The 27,569-nt window shown below is 37.1% G+C and overlaps 2 protein-coding genes across 2 annotated transcripts; both read left to right on the forward strand.

The window, feature by feature from the left end:
• Window positions 1–1,871: 1,871 nt before the first annotated feature.
• LOC105052427 (probable auxin efflux carrier component 1c) lies at window positions 1,872–5,796 on the forward strand. The gene is made up of 6 exons (XM_073244643.1): window positions 1,872–3,170; window positions 3,887–4,145; window positions 4,223–4,308; window positions 4,472–4,629; window positions 4,920–4,996; window positions 5,543–5,796. Exons 1-6 carry the CDS (start codon window positions 2,132–2,134, stop codon window positions 5,607–5,609), a joined length of 1,686 nt encoding a protein of 561 aa, XP_073100744.1. The 5' UTR covers window positions 1,872–2,131; the 3' UTR covers window positions 5,610–5,796.
• Window positions 5,797–23,394: 17,598 nt separating this feature from the next.
• LOC105052426 (transcription factor bHLH106) lies at window positions 23,395–25,033 on the forward strand. The gene is made up of 2 exons (XM_010933224.4): window positions 23,395–23,835; window positions 24,391–25,033. The coding sequence occupies exons 1-2, from the start codon at window positions 23,581–23,583 to the stop codon at window positions 24,832–24,834; spliced, it is 699 nt and encodes a 232-aa protein (XP_010931526.1). The 5' UTR covers window positions 23,395–23,580; the 3' UTR covers window positions 24,835–25,033.
• The last annotated feature ends 2,536 nt before the right edge of the window (window positions 25,034–27,569 follow it).

Raw genomic sequence — 27,569 nt, forward strand, 5'->3', positions numbered from 1 at the left:
TACTGTACAGCTCGGTAATATTACTGGTTGGATGGAACGTGGTGACTTCCTGCTTCCCTCCCAGGATGACAAAGGTCCCACAGGAGTTCTTCCAAAATCCAATTCCATGGCCGAAAAGTGGAAGATGGTCCATACGTAATTCAGTGTCCCCACACTCTCTCCCATCAAAAGTTGAAGGAAACAAGAACCAAAAATCTAAACAAGAACAAAAAAAAAAGCAGCCACCGAGAACACTGACGTATCAACAGGGTAATAGATGAGACAGAATACTGCAGGATGGCGTTCTTGTGGATCCTATAAGCCTCTGTCTTGTTGTTGCCTTTCCCAGTTCCCCCATCCTTAGAGCTTTTCCTCCCATATTTCCCATCGCGCCCGCCGACCAACGAGAGTACGAAAGCAAGCTAGCTAACAGTTCCCCGTTCCGATGATGGTGCGGATGCCAGGAAAAAAATTACGGAACAGATTTTATAATTTATCATATTTTTTTATAATATTTTTTTAAAAAATATTTTTTAAATCATTAATTTTATAATTAAAAATAATAAAAATAATATTTTATTTTTTATTTTTATAATATATTTTTATCGATATATATACTATATAATTGAGTGATACATACCAAGTAAATTAATCATCAGGTCAATGCATACCTTCAAATAAATTTATATATAATTTTTTAAATATGAAGTCCATCAATATATATTATACTATGGCATGATGCATATTTAGCAAATTAATCACTTAACAACTTAACATATATCTATAAATAATTGATATATAATTTTTAAAATATTATATTTATTAATACATACTACATAAATAATCTTCACTCATTGACTTCATGATACATATTGCATGCTTTTTTGATATACACATAGTAGTAATCCAATATATATTTTTAGTTAAGTTACTATATAATTTTTAAAATATAAAATTCATCAAAATATATAATATATAGCCAGATGATATATATTTGACAACTTAGTCATCTAACAACTAAATAAATATTTTCAAATAAATTGATATATAATTTTTAAAATATTATATTTATCAAGATTCTATATAAAAATTTGATCAAATTTGTAAATATATCTATCAATATAAAATAATTTTTAATATCAAAATAGTATTATCATCTTCAATTAATTTTTATATAATGAGTATAAGCACATAACTCTTTGCATAATATCATCTGTATTTTATTTATTTATAAAATTTTTTATTAAATAAATTTGAAAAGACATCAAAATAAATTCAATGACTATATATGTATCATATTTTTTAAAATTTATTCTTCTAAATATTTTTTTATTATTAATATTTTATTTTATATTTTTTATTAAATATTAAAAATATTTTTATCAAATATATATTATCATCATTTAAAAATTTATTAAATATTAATTTTTTATGATATTTATTTTATCTCTTCTCTTTAAAAAAAAATACGAAATCTATATTTTTTTTATTATTTTTATTTTTTATATCAAATATAATAATCTATTAACGTCTACCGAACTGATCCACTATTCCCTTGCTGCCTTAAAATCCCACCATAAATATGCATTAAAGCTTAAAATCCCACCATAAATACACTCAAAGCCGCCAACTAGGACCACCACGCCATGCTTATTGATTGCCATCCGCCTCAAAGATTGAAGACTCTCTCCCTTGTTATTACCAAGCAAACTCCATTTCTCTGAGCTTTGTCCAGCCTTTAAGCTGATTTTTGTCTCTTTTCATGACCATTTACCACTGCCGTTAATGCCGTTGGAAAAGCCAGCTTCTTTCCTACTCAGACCTGCAGTCCTCGCCCTAGTTTTGCTTTTTCCTCCCTCCCTCTCTGCTGGACCTTAGAGATTTCTGACGAACAGCCCAGCTCCGTACTTCCTCTCTTCTTTTTCTTCTTCTTTTGATATCAGAACCCATTTGAGAATAGCTCCCATTCATAAAAAAACTCATCTTGGGTGTTCTTCTCTGGCTTCCTTGCTGCCGTATCTGTCCTGAGCTAACCAAAAAGCCTTGAGAGCTGACCATTTAGATTTCCCTCTGTTCCCCTCTTCTGCTCTGTTTACTCTGTTTTCCAAAACCAAATCAATAGCTCATTCTCTTCTCCAACTCCTCCTCTAAGATGATCAGCGCTGGTGATCTCTACCACGTCCTCACAGCGGTAGTCCCGCTCTACGTCGCCATGATCCTGGCCTATGGCTCGGTCAAGTGGTGGAGGATATTTAGCCCAGACCAGTGCTCCGGCATCAACCGCTTCGTCGCTCTCTTCGCCGTCCCACTCCTCTCATTCCACTTCATCTCCACCAACGACCCCTACGCCATGAACTACCGCTTCATCGCCGCCGACAGCCTCCAGAAGCTCATCGTTCTCACCGTCTTGGCCATTTGGACTAAAACCAGCTCCCGAGGCTGCTTGGAGTGGACCGTAACTCTGTTCTCGCTTGCCACGCTTCCAAACACTCTGGTCATGGGCATACCCTTGTTGAAAGGAATGTACGGCCCCGACTCGGGGAGCCTAATGGTCCAGATCGTTGTTCTCCAATGCATAATTTGGTACACGTTGATGCTCTTCTTGTTCGAGTACAGGGGAGCTAAGCTTCTGATCGTCGAGCAGTTCCCCGACATCGCTGGGTCCATAGTTTCCTTCCACGTGGACTCCGACGTCATCTCGCTCGACGGCAAGGAGCTGCTGCAGACAGAGGCCGAGGTCGGAGAGGATGGCAAGCTCCATGTCACGGTGAGGAAGTCCACGGGCTCGCGGTCGGAGATATGCTCCCAGCAATCCCAGGGGCCGTATTCCGGCGTGTCCATCACATCCCGACCGTCCAATCTATCGAACGCCGAGATATATTCGCTTCAGTCATCGGTGAATCCGACGCCGAGGGGTTCTAGCTTCAATCGCAATGATTTCTACTCGATGGTGAATGGGAGGAGTGCTAGTGGAGTGAGCCCAAGGCATTCTAACTTTGGGAGTGTGGCTTTCGACGTGCAGAGCATTCCGATGGGGGTGCCGGCGACCGGGCTGTTCTCGCCGGCGAGGGCGAAGAAGAAGGTGATTGGGGTGGAGGGGGGGAACGATTTGCACATGTTTGTCTGGAGCTCCAGCGCTTCGTCGGGGGGAGAGTTTGGAAGTGAGCATGGTGGAGCTGCTCACCCAAAAGGTGAGGACTTGGTGTTCTGTTTTACGTATGTGGATGCATATACATGCATGCATGCTTGCATGGATGGATGTATGTGTATTCTCTTTTATCTGTGGACCCTTCCTTCTGTTACTGATGGTAAATATCATGTTTATTTCTGTAGGGAAGGAATCAACATATATGTAGTCTTGCTGCTTAGTTTGGATGCATTGGTGGTTGTGATCTTAATCATAACATGACATCTGGCTTATTAGTATTGCATTACCCTTCTGTTACTGAGGGTAAATATCATGTTTATTTCTGTAGGAAAGGAATCATCATATATGTAGTTTTGTTTCTTAGTTTGGATGCATTGGTGGTTGGGACCTGAATTCATAACATGACATCTGGTTTATTAATATTGCATTTCCCCCCTCTTATTTTTCAAGGTAGGATTTGCTCTTTGTTTATCTTGGAAATTCCTATAGTAATGTTGAATCCATCTTGTATATTAGATGTACTTTCTCAATAACCATGTTGTATGTTACCTTCTGAACTTGACAACACCTTACACATGGTTGTAAATTTGTTGAGGCTTGAGCCCTTCACCCAACAAAAAGTAAAAAAGGCACCCCCTGCAGTGGTGCATATTTTTATTGCCTAAAGCAGCATGGTGCAATTTTTATCCGTTTAGACTTTCTACTTCCTATTTAGTTACCTCATATGCAGGCCATTGATCTTCCTTTCTCTGATCTTAGATGCCTATGATGTATATGGTCGTGATGAATTCAGCTTGCAGAACCGGCCCGGTACTCAGGAAATCGACTCTCTGCAGAACGATGGGCCTACCGAGCTCCTCCCAAAATCTGGGGCTGCTGCGGAAATCAAGCAGACTTCCATGCCTCCTGCCGGTGTGATGACCAGGCTTATTTTGATCATGGTCTGGCGAAAGCTAATTAGAAATCCGAATACCTACTCCAGCCTTATTGGTCTCATCTGGTCCCTAGTCTCTTTCAGGTTATGGTCATTCCAAAACAATGTACAGAGAGAGAGAGAGAGCATGAATCTTAGAATCTAATTGTTACATTTTGCAGGTGGGATGTTGAAATGCCTGCAATTATTGCTAGTTCAATCTCCATACTCTCTGATGCAGGGCTTGGAATGGCCATGTTCAGTCTTGGTATGTCAGGTTTCCAATTTGTAGTCTGCTAACTTCAGTTTTATCTCTAACTATAATCCTTATTGACTGAAGATATCCGTTCAATTTCCAACCAAAAAATTTTGATGTCTACCTTCTCTTTATTCTGAAACTTGTACTAAGGAACTTGGTTTTATTACTACAGGTTTATTTATGGCACTGCAACCGAGGATTATTGCCTGTGGCAATTCAGTTGCTGCATTTGCAATGGCTGTCCGATTTGTTATTGGCCCAGCTGTCATGGCTGCAGCCTCAGTTTTTGTTGGACTTAGAGGGGTGCTCTTACATATCGCGATTGTACAGGTAACAAAAAAAATCAACACAAACATTGCATGTTTAAAGAGAGAAGCAATGAGTCGGAAACATCAAAGTACTGCTAGAGGACTAGTACTCTAACTCAGTCGTATTCTTTAGTGTGACAGAAAGTAAAATGTGCATGGAAGTAACTTTTAACATTTCATTGCTGAGGTAAGGGGCAGAGGCTCACCAAGAAATTTTAACTGCATAAAATTTTCTTTTCATGCTTTAGTTGGTACTAGTGACTCGATAAAGGATGGTTGCTGCTGTAATAACGTATTCATTTTTAATTACAGGCAGCTCTTCCTCAAGGAATTGTTCCATTTGTGTTTGCCAAGGAGTACAACGTGCATCCTGATATTCTAAGCACAGCGTACAGACTCCACCTTCCATTCTTTCTTTACCTTCTCTTGTATTTTTGTTTCTTAGGAACATGCATACATGCATAAGAATCACTATCATGATAAACTGCACATGTACACTTGAACATATCCTATGTATGGAGCAAATAATTGGAACTTTGTATAAATTCCTGCCTTTTCCTAAACTATCATCCAATTCGGATAGCAGAGATGAAATGCTGCTTCAGTTCTATGATTTAATGGTTATTTCTATGCAAATGTTTTACCAGTAAGGAAATAAAAGAAATGAGACGGTACCAAATGGATTTTTTAAGGACATGAAGTCAATGCACTTTTGTGCTGTCTACAGACTCTTGTCTCAATGGAATGGCACTGGTTGGTGGCACTGGCCTTATTCGATCTGAGAGTCTCGTGCATGAGAAATTCATTCTCAAGTCTTACTTCTAAATTGCAATTCTTAAACAGATTGAACAAAGACTACCTGTTGAAGTATGCTGTAATTTGCATCTCTCAATGACGAGAGTATGTGGTTCTGATGCAATGCTTAATGATTTCAGGGTTATCTTTGGAATGCTGATTGCGCTCCCCATCACACTAGTTTACGACATATTGCTGGGACTCTAAAGCTTAAAGACTTGGTGTGCTTATCGAGACAGCCAAGTTCAAAAGTATTCTGTAAATATTTTTAACCATCTGGCAGTTTAGTATTCCCTATTCTGACTGAGATAGGTGAGGTTTTTTATCTAAGTATTTGGCAAAAAAGAAGTTTCAATTTAGGGACTAGTGGCTTAGATAGCTACATGATCAGGCTTTGAACCCATGTCTCTCTCTTATTTTGTTTGAAAACTTTTGCAGCTGGTGTTTCGATCTCCTATACGAAGAAGAATGTAAAAATGTCATATTAATTAGTAACTGATCTTTGTTTTGATCCAATATGAAGTTCACCCTGGAATTTTCACTGCTCCAAGGTTATGTAAGCTTTAGCTATGTGAGTCTGTTGATTAGTGCCGAGAATATTTTTAGAACTGGACCTTCTGTATTGTGGTTACCAGACAAACTGATGCTGAAACCTGCAACTTGAACAGAGGCAGGAAACAGTTTCTTTGATAATATGAGCAACCATATGTAAACTCGGATACCAAGCTCCCATAACTTTTGAATTTTCTTAGTTCTGATCGATCTCTGAATCTATTATATCTTCTGCAACTGAAGTCTAAGCAGGTCTATTAGATGAATAGACTGTTCACAAAGGCATTTTCTGACCTTGGGGTCAAAGAAAGGATTAATATTTTCTGATCCTGGGTGTGCATTTGCATATGGTTTCCAAACAGTTACCATAAGTTTTAATTAGGCTCTGGCACCATGAATGTAGGCATAAAATTACAAAGTCATAAATTCTTGAAGGTTTAAAAGAACAGCAATAGTTATATGAGTTACAGCAAGCTCTCAGACCTGCTCTCCTGCTCTTGGACTACCAAAATATTCATAAAGATCAAACTGCGAGACTTCTATACATACGCCGCCCACTTTAGGTTTCAAGAAAAGGCGGCATGGAGGGTTTTCCGGGAGAATATCCAAGGAAGATATAAATGGGATATCATAGGACGCTTCAGTGGTATTGAAATCCTTTTGCTGGAGGGGTCTACAAATTTCTAAACTGAAATCATGAACGGTTGAATCAGTTTGAAACAGAATATGAAAGTTGCTCATGCTGACCAGCCATAAATTGAAATCATTGTTGGTCATCATAGTGAATATAATGGACAGTTGTAAAGCTAAAAGGTACACAGGAATATTCTACCTCAAAAAAAAAAAAAGTACACAGGAATATTATTTTTAAATAGCAATGATTCTTTTACCAAAAAATAATAATGATTTAAGATTTTTTTTTTATATATATATATCTAGATTAGTTTACATACAAACATATATACCTACAAAGATATGTGTATTTCTGTGGAGAATGTTGCACTAAGAAGTTTGGAGTTTCGTCTACTAAAAAATAAAGCTGTAAGTTTGTAAAAATAGTAAATTTTCACGTAGAAACTATAATGGACTGTTGCTGCTGTCGTTAAGGCAGCCATGGCATATACATAAGCTTTGATACCGGCAAACCGTTCTACGAATTATGATGTATGAAGTTTATCGTACTTGTCATGTATTCATATTAGTCTTATATATTTTAAAATTGTTGCTGCAGAGCTACGAAGGAAAGAAGGGAAACTCGATGTTAAACCGAGTTGAAGAGCTGTTAAGAGTTGGATCGATGTAGACTACGAATAGACTTACAAAAGAAGTCCTAAAATAAGTGGGGTGTTCTCCAATTTAGGATCCTTCAATGTTTAAGTCAGTCAGAGCTTTGAGAACAAATAATAGAAATAGAGAAAATGGAAGGCAAGGAAAGAAATTTTGAATGGAAAGAATGAGAGTTGTTGGCTCTTTGCAATAGGGGAGTTGAAATGAATTCAGCAGAGTCTTGACTTTTAGAATTATGGTTTACTTTGCGTAAAGTATCCTACTCCTCTTTATATAAAGAGAGTTTGCTTAGGCCATTAAGAAGTTTATTAGGCTATTAGGAATCTATTAGACCGTTAGCTTATTATAACAGAATAGCCAGCTGTATAAAAATCATGGGCTGTTTGTCCATATGCTAATTAACTGTAGTATAATTGGAAGACAGTTGTATAGAGTTGGACGATAGCTGTAATAGAGTTATAGAATAATTGTCTTTATTCCGAATCAGGTCGGTTCTGGATTGATGTCTTTTGTGAAAAATCGGTCACAAATTGAGCTGATCACAGTACTCAATTAAAGATTAAAACAGGTCAATTTAGATCGGCACAAAACCAATCTAAGAGCTAAATCAGGTCGGTATTTTACCGACTTGATCCAGAAATTGATTTGATCGATGTGATTTTTAGATAATTTTTTTTTTTTATTTTGTCATGTGGCCATAGCTCGGTTAACTGTACCAATAAAAACCATCGTAACAAAAAACATATTCTCTTTAGAAAGTTAATTATACGAGAAATTATCCATTATCTTGTAATGGTTTAGTAGAACTAGTCTGTTAGAACAAAACTGTGGAGGGATCTACCTTTGGTTATATGTTACTGAGGAGGCCTTGTTACCAAGCATTTGACATCTTTAGAAAAGGCATGCTGTGAATCATTTCAGATCCTTTTTTTTTTTGGGTAAGAAATCATTTCAGATCCTTTGCCATCTAGACACGAATCCTTTTGATTTTTGCCAACCTCAACACCGGCTACATTATCAATGCATGTCCACAAGTGGTCATTTGGAATCTGTGAAATATGATTTGAGAGATCTAAAGAGGTGTTTGATTCGCAATTGGAATCAAAATTGAAATGAGAATCGAAATCAGGATGGTCAAATTCTCCGAAGCATTTGGTTCGTGATTGAAATCGAAATCGAAATTGGAATGGAAAATTAAATCCATAGAAGAGAGTAGAGATTGGGTTCTATATAGATTGAGACATTTCCATTCCATACCAGAATTGGAATCGCAATGGTACTCTTCCCAACCAAACTGTTGAAATAGGAGTTATCCATTCCGATTTTGATTTTGGACCTCCACTTCCTCCAACCAAATATCCCCTAAAAGCTAAGAATGTATTAGATTGGTGGGTGCTGTTGGAGATCTCGCCGTTAGCATGCAACACTTTGGACCAAGCACACCTCACGTCACACGGTCCATGTCACCAACTGCTGACAACTGAGATCAGACCACAATTGGGCAGACTGGATGCATTGGATATTATCTTTCCTCAAAAAAGGTTATATTTGAGTGATGAACGTCATAGCAGAGTGGAACCCTCTCTTCAATCAAGACCAACGTTTTATGAATTGCAAGTGGACGACACCAAAAATTACTGGATCGATTCACACTAAAAACTGTATCCAGAATGTACAAATTTAGCAAGTGTACCATCTCAATCTGTCGTAAGTATTGTTAAGTATGCTTGTTACAGATTTGATAGCTATGTGGCATTTGCAAAATCTATGCATGCATGTCTTTCATGTCTTTATCCTCCGAGAGAGAGAGAGAGAGAGATTCCTTTTTAATATTGGCCAAACATTCTATTTACACAAGATCTAGGATCTAATTGGGGGAATAGTTTATGATTCACCTGGCAATAGAAGTCTTTGTCGAATGTGCAAGCTGACCAAACCGGTAAAATCTACAATGGTTGTATTTCAAAACTCACCTTCATCAGAGTCTATGGCTTGGCAGTATCTGTCGGAGGACTACCTCACGTCCTACAAGTCTTTTTATATCTCCAAAAAAAAAAAAAAAAAAAAAAAAAAAAAAAAAAAAAAAAGGAAAAAAAAAAAAAGAACAATAACTTTGCAATCCCAAGTGCGGTACATTTAGAATTTTTATTTATGCAATAATCGTAACTTTCCTTTCAGATTGTATGATAATCAACCATGTTCTCAGGTGCTGCAAACTACTCATCACATAATTTTGCATGAAATGACAACGACCAACCTGAATTACTGCTATTCAGCAAAGTTGCACCATATTTTACTTTGAAATAACATACGTTATTAGCTATTGTAAAAAATAATAATGAAAAGTTAATTAGCAGCATTATTTGGAATAAATATAGCTTCTAACTAGTATTAAAATTTATTTTAAAATATCATTTTGTTGAAATGACTGCAACATTAAAACAATCGTCCTTGTTCAAAAGCTAGCCTCTGTATATATATGCCAGTGATGCACTTACCGGATGGATGGCATCAGTTTGGACTCCATGGCGGACTGGCATTTGGAACCTTCCCAACATGACAGTACAGAAAGTCCAGCATATGCAGAAAACCTTGCAAAGACACCAAATCCCCAGATGCTCATAGAATCCTTATCAGATTCGTTCAACATCGAAGGGTCATGCAAGTAGAAAATTTGCAAAGTTTGTTAGATCTCAAATGACCAGGAAGTCCTAGTTTTGTAGCATAAATACAGGAATGTGCAAGCTTGTCTAGGGAAGGAATGGGATCAACATTGCATGGCTTTGTAGCACATTGATCGCATGGCACTGTAGCACATTTGGATAGGAAGAAATGCAAAAATTTTCTTAAAAAAAAAGATTTTGGCCTCCTCTGTTTTGCACAAAGTCTTGCCTTCCTGTGCCTTATGATGATATTGTCACGCTCCCGATCTGAAATTATGAGTCAGAGGTCGTAGCAACCGCCGTATACTCATGAAGAACTCTCTCCAAAAATATGTAAGGCATCTTATCACGATATCAATGTATCACAGTGGAATAGAATTTAAATAATTTATGACTCAACTTTATTTCAATTAAATCAAATATCTTACAAAATAAAATTTTATAATCTTGCAATCAAATCTTAATAAATCTTAATCTAAAATAAAATGTCAAAGTCTTCTTCTAATTCACTCTCTCATATTGAATCTTTGGATCAAGCTAGATCTTTGAATCTGTAAAAATAATAGAAACTCATCACGAGCTAAACAGCCCAGTAAGCAATATGCACTTTAGCTAGATAAAGTCAGCAATAATAATATACTGAAAAATAAACATACAAGGTGCATCAGTTTAAACATAAAATACTAATCAAAATAAGATCATTCAAATCCAGTCTTTCAAAATTTATTTTCAAATTCTTTAGTTCATAATTTCATTTCTTTCAAAACAACATACATATTTCGACAGTTATGAATTAAATCAAAGTACCACCATATAACTCCCAATGGCAGGGTATCATAGTACTAGTGCACAACCTCCACTGGCATGGTATCGAAATATCAGTATGTAACCCCCACTGGTAGGGTATCGAAATATCAGTATATAACCTCTACTGACAGAGTATCGAAATACTAGCATATAACCTTCACTGGCAGAGTATCGAAATACCAGCATATAACCTCCACTGGCAGGGTTCGAAACTTAGTCAAGCTTCAAATCAAAATCTACCTCAATTCAAAACACTTGTTCATATTCTAATTCAAAAATCACAAATCAGACGATATCGAAATCAATCAATATAATCCATATCGAATTTAATATGCATATTTATAAATCAACAAGGAGCATATTCAGTAATTCAAAACACCATGCATCATATTCATAAATTATGCATAGTTCAATATAAAAAATATTTTATAATTTACTGAATAATCTAGAAAAAAATGAAGTATTACTTACTTTATACGTACTCCAATAAATCTATATAATTCTATAATTTTTTTTTAAAAATCTTCAATTCATAGATCAGGTCACAGTATCCCTCTGCTGGATATTTTCTTGTTGAGATAACTATACCCCTAAACATAATTGAGTTCAATAATCAGAAAGGATATAAATAATTAAGGAAGACATGATGCATTGTAGTCATATCCTATGGTCTAGGTTCAATCATGTTAACTTTATCTAATCAAAGATGATCAAATCTAAAGATTCTCAGTCTGGTCAAGGTGGGTGTCAGCTTGCTGTTCGACGATCATGAATCAAGACTTTCTTTGCTGGGATCGGATTAAAATCCTTCACTGGCTAATCTTAGAGAGATGACTTCTAGAGAAAAATCTATCAAAAGAGAGAAATGATTTAGAGAAAAAAAATCTAGAGAGAAAATGAAGTTTTTGGAGAGAGAAAATGGAGATTCAAACTCAAAGGATAAGAGGGAAGAGAGACAAACTCTCTTTCTTTTTTTTTCTTTTTCTTTCTTCTTTTTTCTTTTTTTTCCTTCTTCTCGTCAGTTTTTCTTTGGCTGAACAGGGGACCGTGAGGTCCCTTCTTGTTTCTCAGATTGAGGGCCATGACTGCTAACTGGTGGCTGGCAGCAGCAGGGGCTGCGACGACGCAGTCCGAAGGAAGCCAAACCGACGGTCGGTGATGACTTTCGATGCTAGAAATACACAAAAGAGAAGGGGCGAAACATGGGTTTCTTTGATCTTGGTTTTCCAGCGAACCCGACCGTCGATGGTCGTGCACACAGGAAAGGAAAGGAAGGGGTGGAAGGGAGGAAGAGGAGTCGGGGCTTACCTCGAGCTCCTGTGACTGCTGTGGCGAGAAATCAAGGTGGCCATGGTGAAAGGCTTTCACGAAACTCTTCGACGATCCTCGCCGATTGCTCTCGATTCTTTGGCAAGGGAAGAGGGAAGAGCCCTCCCCCTTAAATAGGGCCAGAGGGGAGGAGTTTGACTCCTTCCTGATGGTGATTTTCGACTCCGATCGAGAGTCACTTAGGAGAAGACTCCTTAATGGAGTCTTCTTCTCAATTTTTTTTGATACTGCTTTGAGATCCATGTGTAGGGGTGGGTATTACAGGTATAATCTTTGTGTGGCTAAATGATCGCTAGTGTTGTGATAAATATAGTGATTTTCAAAATCTCACATCAATTGGGACTAAAACAGAAAGAGCCTGGTGCTTCTATAAATAAGCACTCCTGATTCTTATTTATAACCACCACAACAAGCCAAGCCCTGGTTTAACTAAGAGGGTGTAATCGGGGTCACGGAGAGTTGTAAGGAAGAGAGTGTTTATAATTTTGTCCATTCAAAAATTATAGTAATTTTATTTTAGTGGAGATATCCCTTTTGAGATCGTGGATGTAGGTCTATTTGAGAGACTGAACTACGTAAAAATTCTTGTATTGTTTTTCTCCTTTTTATTCTCTTTATTATTTGTGTAAGTGCTTTCGCTGTCAGTCTCAACAAGTGGTATCAGAGTGAGATTCCGATCTAAGAGAGGAGAGAGAAAGGAGCAGGAGATGCCACATCAGCAATCCAGGTGGAAGATCAGTCAGCGCCACATTCAGCGGAACCTGGTGCCACATTAGCATTTTTTTGAAAAGAGGTTGGTTCTGACTAATTTCGACGTGCTAGTTCAATTTTTTGAGGTCAGTTTTCTCAAATTTGACTTTTTTCGTGATACTTATTACTGGTTATTTAAGTGGAGGTGTTTAATTGGAGATTTATTAAACATCATGACTATATTAATGAATAAGATTTTATTGTTTGATGGAAAGATTGATTTTATTTTGTGGTAATATATAATTCAAGATTATTTGGTACAGCAGGATCTTGATTTTGCATTGTAGGATGAAAAACCAAATGAGATGAAAGATTCAGACTGGAGTACAATCCAAAAGAAGAAAGTTAGTATGATTCAGGCGGCATTGGCCCCATAAATTAAAATCATGATGTCGAAGGAGACATCACCGAAGAAGTTGTGGGATATGTTGGAGAGTAAGCATGCCTCGAAGACGTTAACTAATCACTTGATGATGAAGATGGATATGTACTCACTAAAGATGGAGGAAAGAGATAATGTTATTGACTATTCAAATAAATTTAATGAGTTAGTATCTCAATTATTGAATGCAGGGGAGACGACTAAGGAAGAAGAGCAGGCATTGCTTTTGTTGGCTTTACTACCAAGATCTTACAAGCCATTGGTGCAGTCAATGCTAGTAGAAAAAAGCACATTGCAGTTAAATGAGATGATGAAAGTTTTGAAAGAGAATCATCGGATGATAGGAGATGAAGATTACTCCGGAGAGAGTGGAGTACTAGTTGCAGAGAGTTCTGAGAGAGGAAGGAAGAAGAGATGTGACCAACATGGTGAAAGATCGAGATCTCTACCGAAAGACTTTAGCACTATTGAGTGCTATGACTATGGAGAGTTTGGTCATATCCAGGTTCGCTGTCTAAAGTTCAGAGAGGATTTAAAAAGCCTGAAAGAGTTGAAGGATAAGTCAAAGGGTGATTCTTCTGTAAATGTGGTCAATACTGATGAACTTTATCTTTCAAATACGGCTGCTATTAAGAGTAATTCTAGCTGGATGATGGATTCTACTGCTGATATCCATGTATGCATTAACTGAGAGTTGTCTAACACTTTGCACATGGAGGGAGATTTTGGTTACGTCAATGTAGGAAACAATCCGAAGGAAAAGATTAAAGGCGTTGGAAGAGTTCACCTGAAGCTCCACAATGATAAAGTCAAAGTAATTCCTGATGTAAGGTATGTGCCTACTGATGGAACTAATATTATTTCATTGGGTGAATTTGCTTCACATAGATACAAGTATGTTGGCATTGAAAATTGGTGTAGAGTGTGCAAGGGTGGAAACTTAGTTATGCATGAAAGAAAAAAAGTGAAGAATATCTACTACTTAGATGGACATGCATTGTCAACGAAGATGGAAAGCAGCAGAAAGATAGACACTACGAAGATTGAAAAGAGAGTTTGGTTCTCCAACAAAGTAGAGATATGTGGAACTTTTGAAAAAGGAAGAAATTATTGTGGCAAGCATAGTGGTTTTCAAAGTCCCACATCGATTGCGACTAAAATAGGAGGAGCCTGGTGCTCCTATACATAGGTCCTCCTAGTTCTAGTTTATAATCACCATAACAAATCAAGCCTTAGATTAACTAAGAGGGTATAATCGAAATCTTGGGGAGTTGTGAGGAAGAGAGGGTTTACAATTTTGTTCGTTCAAAAATTATAGCAGTTTTATTTTAGTAGAGATATCCCTTTTGGGATCGTGGATGTGGTCTATTTAAAGGACCGAACCATGTAAAAATTATTATGTTATTTATTTATTTATTTTTTTATTATTTGTGTGAGTGCTTTCGCCATCGGTCTCAACAACTAGATAGCCACAAGGATGTCCATAACTTCTCTCTCCTTGACTTCTTCCCTTCTTTCCCTAAACTCTCTTTCATCGGAAATTCTCTGTATCCCTTTATAAATAATATAACATGGGGAAAGTTTCTCTCTTCCTTCATATTCCATCAAAAAATGATAAATACCTCCATAAGGGGCAAGGGGTCTCATCCACCAGACTCCAAGAACGTAATTAGCCCATGATGGCTCCAAAGCGTTTCCTCTTCCTCCTCTTCCTTATCATCCCCGCTAGCTACAGCCATTTACCTCCACCAGTAGCCACAGAACTCCCACCAAAGGAGGCTAAAGAGTAACTTGCTGCAAGTCGGTAGCACATTTCTCTATTTATTTCTCTGTTGTCGCAAATAGCTTCAGATGGGATAGCTCTTTCATTCTTGTGCAGGTTGTTTTATACGCTTAAGGATCAGCTTCAGAGTTATCACACAATATGGGTTGCAACTCTTGCACATTCCGCTATATCTACTACTCCTTAATACACTTTTCATCAGTGGGATACTTCATCTCATATTATTGCTTTCATGTGCAAGACCAGCTTCTATGTTGGATGTGGTTTATATATACAGGCTTCTTTTCTCTGTTCAAAATTTAGAAGGATGCAATGCAGCTAAGCGGTGTTTCAAATCTTCCTATATTTTGTATCAGTCTGGGTTACTGTGCTTCTGCCATTGTCTTCATTGCTGCTTTCTACGTGTATATGTTCTCTATTTTGGGTTTAGCCTCCTGTTAGCTATTCAGCTTTTACTTTTCTTTGCTGTAATTGTAAATCAGCATTTTGGGTTGTATATTTAACTGTTAAGGCACCCTTTTGGTGGAAGCAATACTGATTTGATCTTTTCACAAAAAAAAAAAAAAAAAAAAAAAAAAAAAAAAAAAAAAAAAAAAAAAAACAACAACAACAACTGACCAAGGCCAACTGCAATTTACATTTGTCTCCCCATATCGTCAAGGCTGAGTTTAATTATTGTTGTGAGTACAACGAGCTATAGATTAATTATTACATGCACCAATTTTTTCTGAATACTTTAGGATTCATTTTGTTTAGTGGGTACATGCGGTCACGTAGCAGTCATGGATAAAAATTATTAAATTTTAATTATCTATTTTTTTTATATTGATCAATTTTATCATTTTATTAACTAAATTGATAAACATAAAATTTCGATCACTCTGTTGTTAGTATCTCTAAATTTTATTATATAAAAATATATATTTTTTAAAAATATTTTGAAAAAAATTGATCATTAATTTTCATCTTATAAGAAATCCTAGAATCTACCTCATTTATGAACTTTTAGTTTTTATAAAAAATAAAAAATATCTTTCTATAAATTTTTTTATTTTATTTTTTTAAAATTTCAATCAAACAAGAAATTCTTCTATATTTTTTATAGATTATTTTTTTCTTCACTTCCCATGAACCAAACGGATCCTTATTGTACTAAAAGCTCAATAATTATTTTAATTTTATTTTATAGAAAATTAGTACTTAACCTCCGTATTATGAAGATTTAATTGATAATAATGATAATATTTTACATTAAAATTTTTTTCATCAATTAATCCCATGATGAGATTTAAAAGATCTCTAAGAGTTATTTATTCTAAAGATGGCCTCCCAAATCAGTGAATGTTGTTGCATTTGGTAAATGCTCAGCATCCAACATCTCTATGCAGTACTTAACAGATTCCTTCAATTTTTTTCTTTACTATTATTATATAGATTTAAAATATTTTTTATTTTTTATTATACTATTTATATTTATATTTTTTATTTATAAATATAAAAAATAAAAAAAATAAAACTTAACATATAGTATTGTGTGAGATTATCCTATAATCTTACGTGTCAAGACAGAATACCATCCCTAATACCCGTGTATTGTTTTACTGTTATTATAATTTAAGATATTCTTTATTTTTTATCATACTATTTATGCTTTTATTTTTTATTTAAAATATAAAAAAATAAAAAAATAAAACTTAGCATGGGGTGTTGTGGAAGATTATCCTATAATCTTACGTGTCAACATGAAATACCACTCTTAGGGGTGGTAATTGGATCAAGTCGGATCATATACGAATCAGATCAGTATAGGTCGGATCAAAAATTTATCAATCTAAATCCGATCTGTTTATTAAATGGATCAAAAATTCAAACTCGAACTCAATCTGTTTATTAAACAGACAACCCGATCTGATCCATTTAATCTATTTATTAAATAGATCAAATTAGTTTAAACGGATTAAATAAATTAAACGGATTAAATATGTTGGGTTAAATGGGTCAGAAATAGATTAAATAGGTTTTAAACAGGTTAAACAGATCTTAAATAAGTTAAACAGGTTGGATTAAATGGATCAGAATCAGGTTAAATAGGTTAAATGAGTCATTTGATTTAACCCAATCTGAATATTAAACAGATTAGATATCTAAGACTCAAATCCGATCCAAATATTAAATGGGTTAAATGGATTGATCTATTTATGATCCAATTCTGTTTATAGCAGATCGAACATAGATCTGATTAGTGGGTCGAATCATATTTTGTCAGTCCTATCTACCCCTAATATATCACTTTACTATTATTATATAAATAGATTTAAAATATTCTTTATTCTTTATTACATAATTTATATTTATATTGTTTATTTAAAAAATATAAAAAATAAAAAAATAAAATTTAACCTTAGGGTGGAACTGGGCCAAATAGGGTCAGGCCCTCCCCCTACCCAAGCCCAGTCCGAAAATTATTTTCAGACTTCGGACCGAGCTTAGGCCTGATGAATGTATAAAAATTTCAGTCCGAGCCTGGCCTGAGCCTAGGCCCGAGCCCAACCCGAAACCATTTGGGCTGGCCCGATCCCATGCATGCCCTCTTCCTCTCCTCCTCCGCCTCGTCCTCCATTGTCGCCTGATGCTGATGCCGACGACAGTGGAGCATTGTCGGTGCCTTCAAAGGCCACTGCTTTGCGGCATGTTTGCTGGCTGGAGAAAAGACTCAGGCGGGCAAGCGTGGCAATGGTTGTGGTCGCGGCAGTGGGAGTTTAGCCTTCGATCCAGAAAAAATCAGTGGTACCAGTAGAGAAGATCAATCTAGAAGGAGGCAGATCTCATGAAGCCACCAATTGAAATGGTAGGAGTTTTTGAATTGGATCAAGAAGAATATAGGAACGATGACGACGATGAGGAGAAATTGAAGAATGAGAAGGAGGATGAGACTAGGGTTTTCATTTCATTAGCGACTACAATGCCATCGAAGAACGTGCTGCTGCTGATGAGATGCCGATCGCCTCCACACAACCGAGCATCGTCCCTGGCCGCCAATCGGTTCTCGATCTCTATCTCTTCGCTTCTGCCATCGGAATTGAAGTCTTATTCGGCAGAGAAGAAAATGAAAGTGGGAGATGATGATGAGGAGGAGGGGAGGAACTCGAGCATTGGGAGCTCAAGAGATCGAGGGGAGGGGGGAGAGGAGGGATCGCGGCCCCTGGTTTTGACACGGTGCAAGTCAGAGCCGACGAGGAGGGCCGTGGTCCTAGAAGCATCTTACTATTTTTGGGCCAACCACGGTAACGACCGATCGGCTCTCATACACGAGGAGCGGCCTCCACCGCCACCACTCCATCACTGAGGCTGATCCAAATAGTAATCAGAAGGAAACGAAGAATGGAGTTACAGAATGAAAGATTAAGGAGAAGAACAATAGCTTGTAGTCGGGCTATAATTGGGCCCGGACTCGAGTTGGGCCAATGGTAGGCCAGAGCCTGGTCCGAAAATGAAATGGACTAGATTTTTGAGCCCAAATCCGATCTGATTTTGTTCGGGCTTGGCCCAAAGCCCGACTCACAGTCGAGCCAGCTCAACGGGCTTCGGGCCGGTTCGAGCTCATTTTCAGTCCTACTTAACATGTGATGTTGTGACAGATTATTCTATAATCTTATGTATTAATACGTAATATTATTTTTAATATTTATTATTATTATATAGATAATAAAATTAATGCCAGCAATGATGCACACCCACCGCCCGCTGCCTACAAACAAAATGTTGGGCGGGAGAAAACAACTCTAAAATGTGAAAATTCCCTTCATGTTGAGTTTATTAAAAAAAAATCAAATAATAAGCATGAAGGTGGTATCATGGACGATCCTCGGGGAGCATCAATTAATAGATGGCCAAGCATATTTGGAGGCACTTGACCTATGAATGCACGAAGAATTAAAATATTCATAGGGTTAAAATATATCACTAATTTCAAAAATTCATGAAAAAGGCTCAGATTGAATTTTAGGATGAAACCACTTGCATTGCATCTATTGTTCATTAAGCTCTCCAACACAACTCGAATCATATCAAATGTGTAAAAACAAAAAAAAAAAAAAAAGAATCATATCAAATGGAAGGGTCTACAAATTTCTTTATTAAAATTATGAATGCTTGAGCCAATTTGAGACCGAAGTAAGAGGTTCTCATCCAGCCGTCAATTGAAATAATTGCAGGCCATTGCAATAAATATAATGAACAACTGCAAAGACGAAAGTACAGGATAACATTTTTAAAATTAGAATCGATATAATGGCTGTCATCCTAATAGTAGTGATCTAGTGCCAAATTGTATAAATCTAAAAGTTGACGCACATACGTGTATATAAAGAATTATGATTTTTATTTTAAATAAAAAATAGCAATTTTTTGAATAAAAGCTGTCATGGGCCAGAAGATGCTTTTTTTTATTTTTATTTTTGTTAAGAAACTACAGAAGATGCTTTTAAGGCGGCCATAATATATCCGGTGATATACTGTTGGGATCGTTTGATTATATTTTTTGATTTTTAATTTAAAAAAAAAATATATATATTTTAATTTTTATTATTAAATTAAAATAAAAAAATAAAAAATATGTTTAGTGAAGAGCTCAGGCAAGTGAAGAGCAATATTTGAAGATGGTAAATGAAGAGCTCGATGAGGAAGAAGAGTTTAGAAAGGAAGGGAGAAAGGGGTGGAGAGATGAAGAGCTCTCCAAGGAAGAAGGGTTCGGGCTCTTTACTTTTTGATTTTGGCATTTTAGATATGGGGAAGCAAAAAAAGTAGAAAAGTAAATTTTGAAAAGCAAAAATTTTTTATTTTATATATAAATTAATTATTTTGATTTTTTTAATTTTTACTTTTAACTTTTCATGGTGTTACCAAACATTATTTTTTGATTTTTATTTTTTAAAAATTAAAAAATAAAAAAATATTTTTAAAGACTAACCAAATGCACCTTTAGATGCTTTTGGATGGGGGTGTGGCAATTGAATCGCATTGATGTGGATCAGATCAAAAAATTATCAATCTGTATCTAATCTATTTATTAAATAAATCAAAAATTTAGATTTGAATACAACCTATGTACTAAACATACTAAACAGGTAATTCAATCCAATCTATTTAATCTATTTATTAAATAGATCAAATTAAATTAAATAGATTAAATAAATTAAATATATTAGATTAAATAGGTTTCTAACGGATTAAATGGATTAAATAGATTTGATTAAATGGGTCAAAAATAGATTAAGTAGATTTTAAACAGGTTAAACAATTCTTAAACAGATTAAACAAATTAAATTGGTTAAATATATTAAATTAATTATTTGATTAAATTCAATCTAAATATTAAATGGATTAAACAGATAAGATATCTGAAACTCAAATTCGATCCAAATATTAAATGAATTAAACAGATCAATTTGTTTATGATTTGAATCTCTTTAGTTTAAACTTAAATCTATTTATGACGGATCAAATATGAGTCGGATTGATGAATCGGATCATATATTTTCGGTTTCATTTATAGACCATTATAACATAGTTTGATGTATCGAATTTGAACATAATTGCTATAAACTTATAATGATTTTGTATTAGAACATAAAATTTGTAAGAGAAACCATCACAAGGTTATAACGTAGTCAGCAGGCCTTGTCCATACCCATAAAATTATGCTCTAAAATGTATACCAAAATTTTTTTCTTTTTTTTTTTTTGAAAAAAATAAATTTTCAATAAAGGCTTGCAGTTTCACACCGTAATCAGCTCACGAGCCTAATATAGATGGAGTGGCACATCAGCCGATTTTCCATCATTATGCCATCTACGCATGTATGCTTTCAATTATTGCCGACATCTACGCCGTCTAATGCATGTCTATGCACAACACACTGCTTCATTGACATTGACCATCATCTGGAATCCTCTCCATATGTGAGGTCTAGGAATAAAACCCTGATGATAGCAACTCCATCATATTTATCAAAAAAAAAAAAAAAAAATCTACAAGGTTTAAAACGTATGAAAAAGTAGTATGCTTTGAAAGTTTGCCTGCATCCAATCATGCCAAATTAATAATCTTATGACAAAATACAATATTTTGAAATTGGTGATTAGGGAAGGGTTGTATGGAAAATACAACCTTTTGTTTGTAGACGTTTTTTTCCTTCCTTTTTTTTGCAACTTTCATTTTTAAATTTAATATTTTGTGTAAGCTGCTCTTTTATTTTTCTTCTTACCTTTTGTGTATTATAATTCTGCACACCCACGTACATGTACATATACGTGCGTTACATGATGAGAATCCCTACTAGATTTTTTTTTTTTTTTCTTGGGTAAAGGATCCATACTGGATATTACTGACATAGTCTATCAACACAACCAAGCGAAGTTAGACTTCAGCTTCCCAAAATTTTGGTCGCTCCATATGTTATGCTAGATAATATTTGTTTTAAAACTATTTTTGATTAAGTGAAATTCATAAAATTGGTTAAAATATTTTTCTTTGAGGGATGTTACGAAAAACTTTCATTCTTTACCCACAAAAAAAAAAAAAAAAAAAATGTTGTGTCTAGCAGCCCCATTGAGACCGACGGGGGGAGCAAAAGAGAAAATATCAACTTGAGTAAATCCCGTTCAAATTTTACTATTCAGGCTTAAATGTTGTGAGTTGGAAAAAGTAGATGTCCAACTTTTATCACAAATACCAAAAGAAAAATGCTTGAACGACCACTTGACAGCACCCAAACCTTTGCAATCTTATATCACTATTAATTAATTGGTAACAATTTAATACTAAACCTAACTTTAGGGTATCAAACTGGGTCGATTGTATATTAGCATGATTCAGCTGGTTGATTTGGATGATAAGGGATGGCCTTTTGAAGCATTAATCTTATCCTAGTTTGTTCTAAGCTCCTCGTTCGAAACTAGCTATTCTCATCGAGTTGACGGCAACAATATATAGTAATGATAATCGATGATGTAGCTGCCAAATCTTACATTTGAGATCGGAGGTGATCTCTTCGGCCGAGAAGGTGAAGCTACGTAAAGGCGACGATCTCTAGTAGCCTGCTTAAGACCTGCAAAAAGTTTAGATCGTAGTATTTTTGAATGAAGATTCTCCGATGCTCAAGTTGAAAGATGGAGAATAAGGAGAATGAGAGAATTTTTAAGTGCTTACCTTGGGATCCCTGCTCTTCCTTATTTATAAAGAGGAAAATGGACTTGTGCACGCTAATTAACTCCCAGATATTGTGCGTAGATTGAGCCAACCATGATTGTCCTCGCGTTTACAATGCGGAGCTAACTATGAGTTTTCATCTTGGCATGATTTGATCTTGACGATTTCCTTCCTTATCCAGATTTTTCATAGTCATAGAGGTGGCAGACTCTTTTCCAATTAGGACAGCTGCCCTCTATGATCAATCTTCCTCATATTGGTTAGAACCGATCTCCAAGCATTTCAGTTGAGGCCGAGGTCTGAGCCCAAGCACTTTGGTGATGGCCGAGGTCCAAACTGTCGTCCATAAGGTGATTATTCAAGAAGTAAGTCGGTTTGGATTTTCATGTTGATTCTTTCAAGTCGATCGAGATGGATCTCTTAGTGTTTCTGTATCTGTCGAGGCTCGAACTCCTTAGATCTTCGATAAGAGCCAAGGACACAATCAACCAAGGCTGAGATGATGGTCCACAACAGATGATTATCTTTCCTATATGCGAGTCTCTCACCCCTCTCTTCTGACCTCTTTCAGCTCCATTGATCCAAAGCTCTCCAATTTTCCAATCGATGGCTTGAAAATCCTCTCTCTCTCTCTCTCTCTTTCTCACTCCTACATTCCTTTCGCCAGATCTAAAGATTTTGAAGCTCTCCATCAATGGCTCGAGCTTCTCAACCTTGCCAACCCCCCGCCCCCCTTCATCTCCTTCTTTCTCTCTCTCTCTGTTCCTCTCTTCATCTCTTTCTTTCTCTCTCTTCATCTCTTTCCTTCTCCCTCCACACTCCATCTTCCTATTTTAGTATATGTACCTTGAAATGGCCGTATACCTTGAAATGGCATGCTATGAATCCGCATCATACCAATCCGATTGCTGGCTGGTATAAATTTCGATGCCATGGCAATCTTACCTAACTTGGTTCACTTGGTACCTATCTGTGTGCATAGCCAATAACCGGTACATATCGTAGCGTATATATGAACTAAACAGCCTCAGTACAGCATAGTAGCTCATACACACGCGTAGCAATTGCTGTCGGTCGTGTACGACCTATCACCACCCTCACATGTACGCCACGTCAGCCTACACCAAACGCCACATACCACTTCACCCAACAACTTCAATTTCTTGTCCTAGACTTCAACCTAAACCCACGCACATATCAGTGTCCCATACAAAGCATCATCCAGCCGATCTCCATCCTCTATCTCTTTCTTCGTGAGTGTCTCTAATTAAATAGCGTCCACTCGATCTCTCTCGTGCGAGAAACACAGCAAAGTGGGAACACCCGCACTCACGCATACATCCCCTTATCGGTCCGACCACAGCACTCCCTAGGATCTACCACTGTGTGTCACTTTGATCGGAGGAGTCGTCCAGCATGTACCGGAGCTTGTCAGTTAGCCGGGACGGGGGCAACCCCGGCGGGAGCGGCGCCGCCGTGGCCATGCCGGGTTACTTCATGGCCTCGTTCTACCCCATGGAGATGGGCAGCGGCAGCGGCAGCGGCGGGGATGCGTCCATGGATCGGGCCCTCATCGCATCCCGGAACCACCGTGAGGCCGAGAAGCGCCGGAGGGAGAGGATCAAGTCCCATCTCGATCGCCTTCGGACCATCCTTGCCTGCGACCCCAAGGTTTGTTCTAGGAATTGCACCAGACTCTTCCTATCCCTCTCCTTCCTCAAGAATTTATAACGCTAGATAGCTTTAGGGAATTACAATCTAATTTTCCGCCTTTTTTTTTTTTATTTAAGTCATTCTTAACTTCTAAAAATAGCGGTATCTTTGAAAGAAAATATTTGGATGGATTTTGTGCGGTGACATATGATGTTTAGTATGTTTGGTATCTTGAGAAGTTGTAATACATAACACTTGATAGAGTTTGTCATGGTAGAACTATATCCTTCTTCATGTTAAGGATTAAGAAGAACTTTTTAGGGTTGGGTTTTGGGGAAGTCTCTGGCTAGGGTTTCACATAATTCCTTCTTCATCAAAACCGGTTTACAAGGATTAGGGTTTTTGAAGAGGAGCTAGATTAATAGCGATAAGTGGGGTTCGATATAGAGCCTTATGAGTTTTTATTGGGCATTATTAGAAGTAGCTTTACCTTCTACTTTTGTTTTTTAGGGTTAGGGCTTTGTTCATTTCCTTCTGTTTGTCTTCAATTATTGTTTTATATTCCTTCCATAGACAGACAAAGCGTCCCTTTTGGCAAAGGCAGTAGAACGCGTTAGAGATTTAAAGCAGCAGACAGCCGAAATCACAGAGACCCAGCTCTTCCCAACTGAAAACGATGAGATCGTTGTTCTTCCCTCCTCCAGCTCCAATGGTCAAGGGTCAGTGTTCGAGGCCTCTCTATGCTGTGAGGACCGGTCTGATCTGCTGCCTGAGCTCATAGAGACCCTCCGGTCCCTCCGCCTCAAGACTCTGAGAGCTGAGATTGCGACGCTTGGTGGGAGGGTGCGCAACGTGCTGGTCGTTGCCAGAGAAAAAGAAGAGTATGAGGAGGAGGCGGAGGATGGCGAGGGTGCCGGTGGTGCCTTCCTGAGGGATGCCCTCAAGGCTCTGGTGGACCGGCCAGTCTCCGATGACAGGTCCAAACGGCGGCGTGTCCTGGACCGGAGTTTGGCCTGAGGACTACTCTACTTCTTCCTTGTGGTGATATTTGCTTTTGGCTTTGTGTTTGGATTTGGAGCTTTTGCTTCTTCATGGTGGTGATTTAGGGTTTGTTGTGAGTGTCAGGTTTGGAGAGTGCAAGGAAGAATGTCACTGTTATAAGTTATTAATTTACTGTAATAACAATCTGCAGAGAAACTGCACTAGTGTTGATCAAGCAAGGTATGTAGATTAAGATTAGTTTGGGAACTGCACAGAATGGGAGATAATATAGTTTATCATACATGGGTCACATATTGCTAGCTTTTATATGCGCACGGAGTATTTATTGTTTTGATATTCTATTTTCTTCCTCATCTTCTTGTTCTTTCATAAGAAAGGAGGAGCGATTTGAACTATATATCACATCAGAAGAGTGTGATGCTACATATTTATGAGTTGGATGGTGGCCAGTCCTCACAGATTACATTTTGTGGAGAGGACTTTATCCACCTTCAATTTCTCAAATTGTTTACGTTCAGACTACCTTGGACTAATGTTACGAGCACATGGAGGAGCTTTTTGAGCTCTTCCTAGATATATATTCCATTTAGGCTGCAATGAAAGTGTGGGAGAGATTTAAGAATATGGATGGAAGAGAGGTCGTGGTTATCAACTTTTGGAGTATATATAGGATAGGATATTCTGGATGGTCCTAAAGCTGGTTTTTTTTTGGTATTCTGGGCTTTCTGGCGAGATGGCAGCTTGTGTGGCTGATTTCGACAACAATACTCGTTGTAATCTGTGCAAAAGGATTTCGGTACACAGATCACAGATTAGGTACAGTCAACCAGGTTTTGTTTTAACGACCATCTTAAGATCACAGGCATGGAATGGAACCTAAAAATAGTTCATTAATTAATTGGTGGACAAGTAAGAGAATATGTGAGACCGTACTGAGATGTTTTGGTGAACGAGGTGTGAGAAGAGGGGCAACCAATATCCAAGCACTCGAGCACTTGCTGAGGCCAAGAGATGGGTACTACAGCAAGAAGCAGTGGATTGACTTGGCTTCTGATAGCTTTGCTTGGTGGATATTGTCCCATACTATGTTCTCCTTTAAGATTCTTCCACCACTGAAAACCTGATGCCAGCAGCCTTCAAGATTAACAGCATCACAACAAAGCCATGGATTCTCTGGTGGTTGAAATAGAAATATTATATTCTGACTCCTGTACTCCCAAACTGTCCATGTAATTATAGCTCATGTTGAGCTCGGTCAAACACAATGTATACACACACATCGAAAAAGCAAAGTAGGATTTCTAAAGTAATGTATCAATAGATGGCCAACAGGCTTGGAAGTGTGATAGTATTTTTAATCTTCAAATAAATTTTTATCCAAAGGAAATCCAAATATTTACCACAATGAATGACTATACATGAAGTTTGTAACTTATATATATAGCAGCATATATATATATATATATATATAATGAGAAACTTATGAACAACACATTATTATATACAAGGAGGTTTCGGGTGATCATGAGACCCTCAATGGGAGTGTCTTGTGATGAACACGTAGTGCACCAATGGCCACCATCTCTCCTCTATGCGCGAGAGGGACCACCTCCCTTCCCCCCGGCCGGACGAAGGCGTGCAACGGGCCCGGCGCGCGTGCCGGACCGGTGTCAGAGCCCACAATCATGCGTGAGCCAGAGAAAGGCAGACAAAAGATGGAGACTTTCCTCCATATGGCCTGGCACGTGTGTGCCCCAAGGCGTGGGCACTTCTTTTTCCATTCGTTCTGCAGTCCTTTCTCCCCCCTCCTTTTATGCATTCATAATATTCTTCGAGCTAGCTTTTATTATAGTTTTTTTTTTTTTTTCACTTTTTTTATCCGAGGTAGGGGTGGGGAGGGTGAAATCTAAAAAGAGCCGAGGCTTTTGACACGCACGCTTGAGAGAAATGATTAAGTGCGTGGGATGAGGAAGGCAGGAGGATGAAAAGAAGAGGAGATGGAGCACAGTTTGATGGAGGGGATGTTTGTTGGTCGGCTACAGTGGGGTGTGCGGTGGTGGGTGGTTAAAGCTGCTTTGTCCTCCTATGAGTTCGAGCTATGTCTTATGCTAATCTTTTTGTCCTGCTGGCTTTTGTCCTCCTCTTTATGATAATGTCAGCATCGCGTAATGCTTGGGGTGGCCAATGGTGGGTCCGTTGCCTCTGGACCAGAATGGTGAGGTCAATAAGTAGTTTGGACTGGCTCTGTTCAAATCAGCCCAAGAATTGCACTGGTTCATTTTGAAAGTCCAAGCTCAAATCTGTTGCAGTTTTATTTAAATAAAAAAAATTAAAATTTTCTTATCCCTAAATTTTAGTTATTTAATTTTTTTTAAAAAAATTAACGGCTCTTTTCAAAGAGATACGATTTTTCAGAAAAGAAAAATGATTTTTAAAAAAATATGATATTTTTAAAATATTGTATCTATTTATAACCATGGCACATTCTCGGTAATCTATAAATAAGCTATGGATCTGACTATTTAAAAGCAATAAAATTCTCAATGTTCTGTTTCTCTCTATTACTTTTTAAGATAGAGACCATCTTTTTCCTTTCTTCTGTATCTTTTTTTTATTTGGGCATCCAAATGAAATCTCTTGGATTAGCCTCTTCAATGATTATGCTTATTAAAAGAGGATCGGACTGAGTTGGATCATTGTATCTTACGAACGAGATTGTCGAAGACCCACACATTGGGGGTGAATCACAT

The sequence above is a fragment of the Elaeis guineensis genome, chromosome 10 (assembly GCF_000442705.2).
Source record: "Elaeis guineensis isolate ETL-2024a chromosome 10, EG11, whole genome shotgun sequence".
Classification (NCBI taxonomy): Eukaryota; Viridiplantae; Streptophyta; class Magnoliopsida; order Arecales; family Arecaceae; genus Elaeis; species Elaeis guineensis.

Coding starts and splice junctions, on each gene's coding strand:
- LOC105052427 (XM_073244643.1), top strand. CDS start 2,132: ATGATCAGCGCTGGTGATCTCTACCACGTCCTCACAGCGGTAGTCCCG. Junction 4,146..4,222: donor TGGTCCCTAGTCTCTTTCAG/GTTATGGTCATT, acceptor TACATTTTGCAG/GTGGGATGTTGAAATGCCTG. Junction 4,997..5,542: donor CCTGATATTCTAAGCACAGC/GTACAGACTCCA, acceptor TAATGATTTCAG/GGTTATCTTTGGAATGCTGA.
- LOC105052426 (XM_010933224.4), top strand. CDS start 23,581: ATGTACCGGAGCTTGTCAGTTAGCCGGGACGGGGGCAACCCCGGCGGG. Junction 23,836..24,390: donor TCCTTGCCTGCGACCCCAAG/GTTTGTTCTAGG, acceptor TTCCTTCCATAG/ACAGACAAAGCGTCCCTTTT.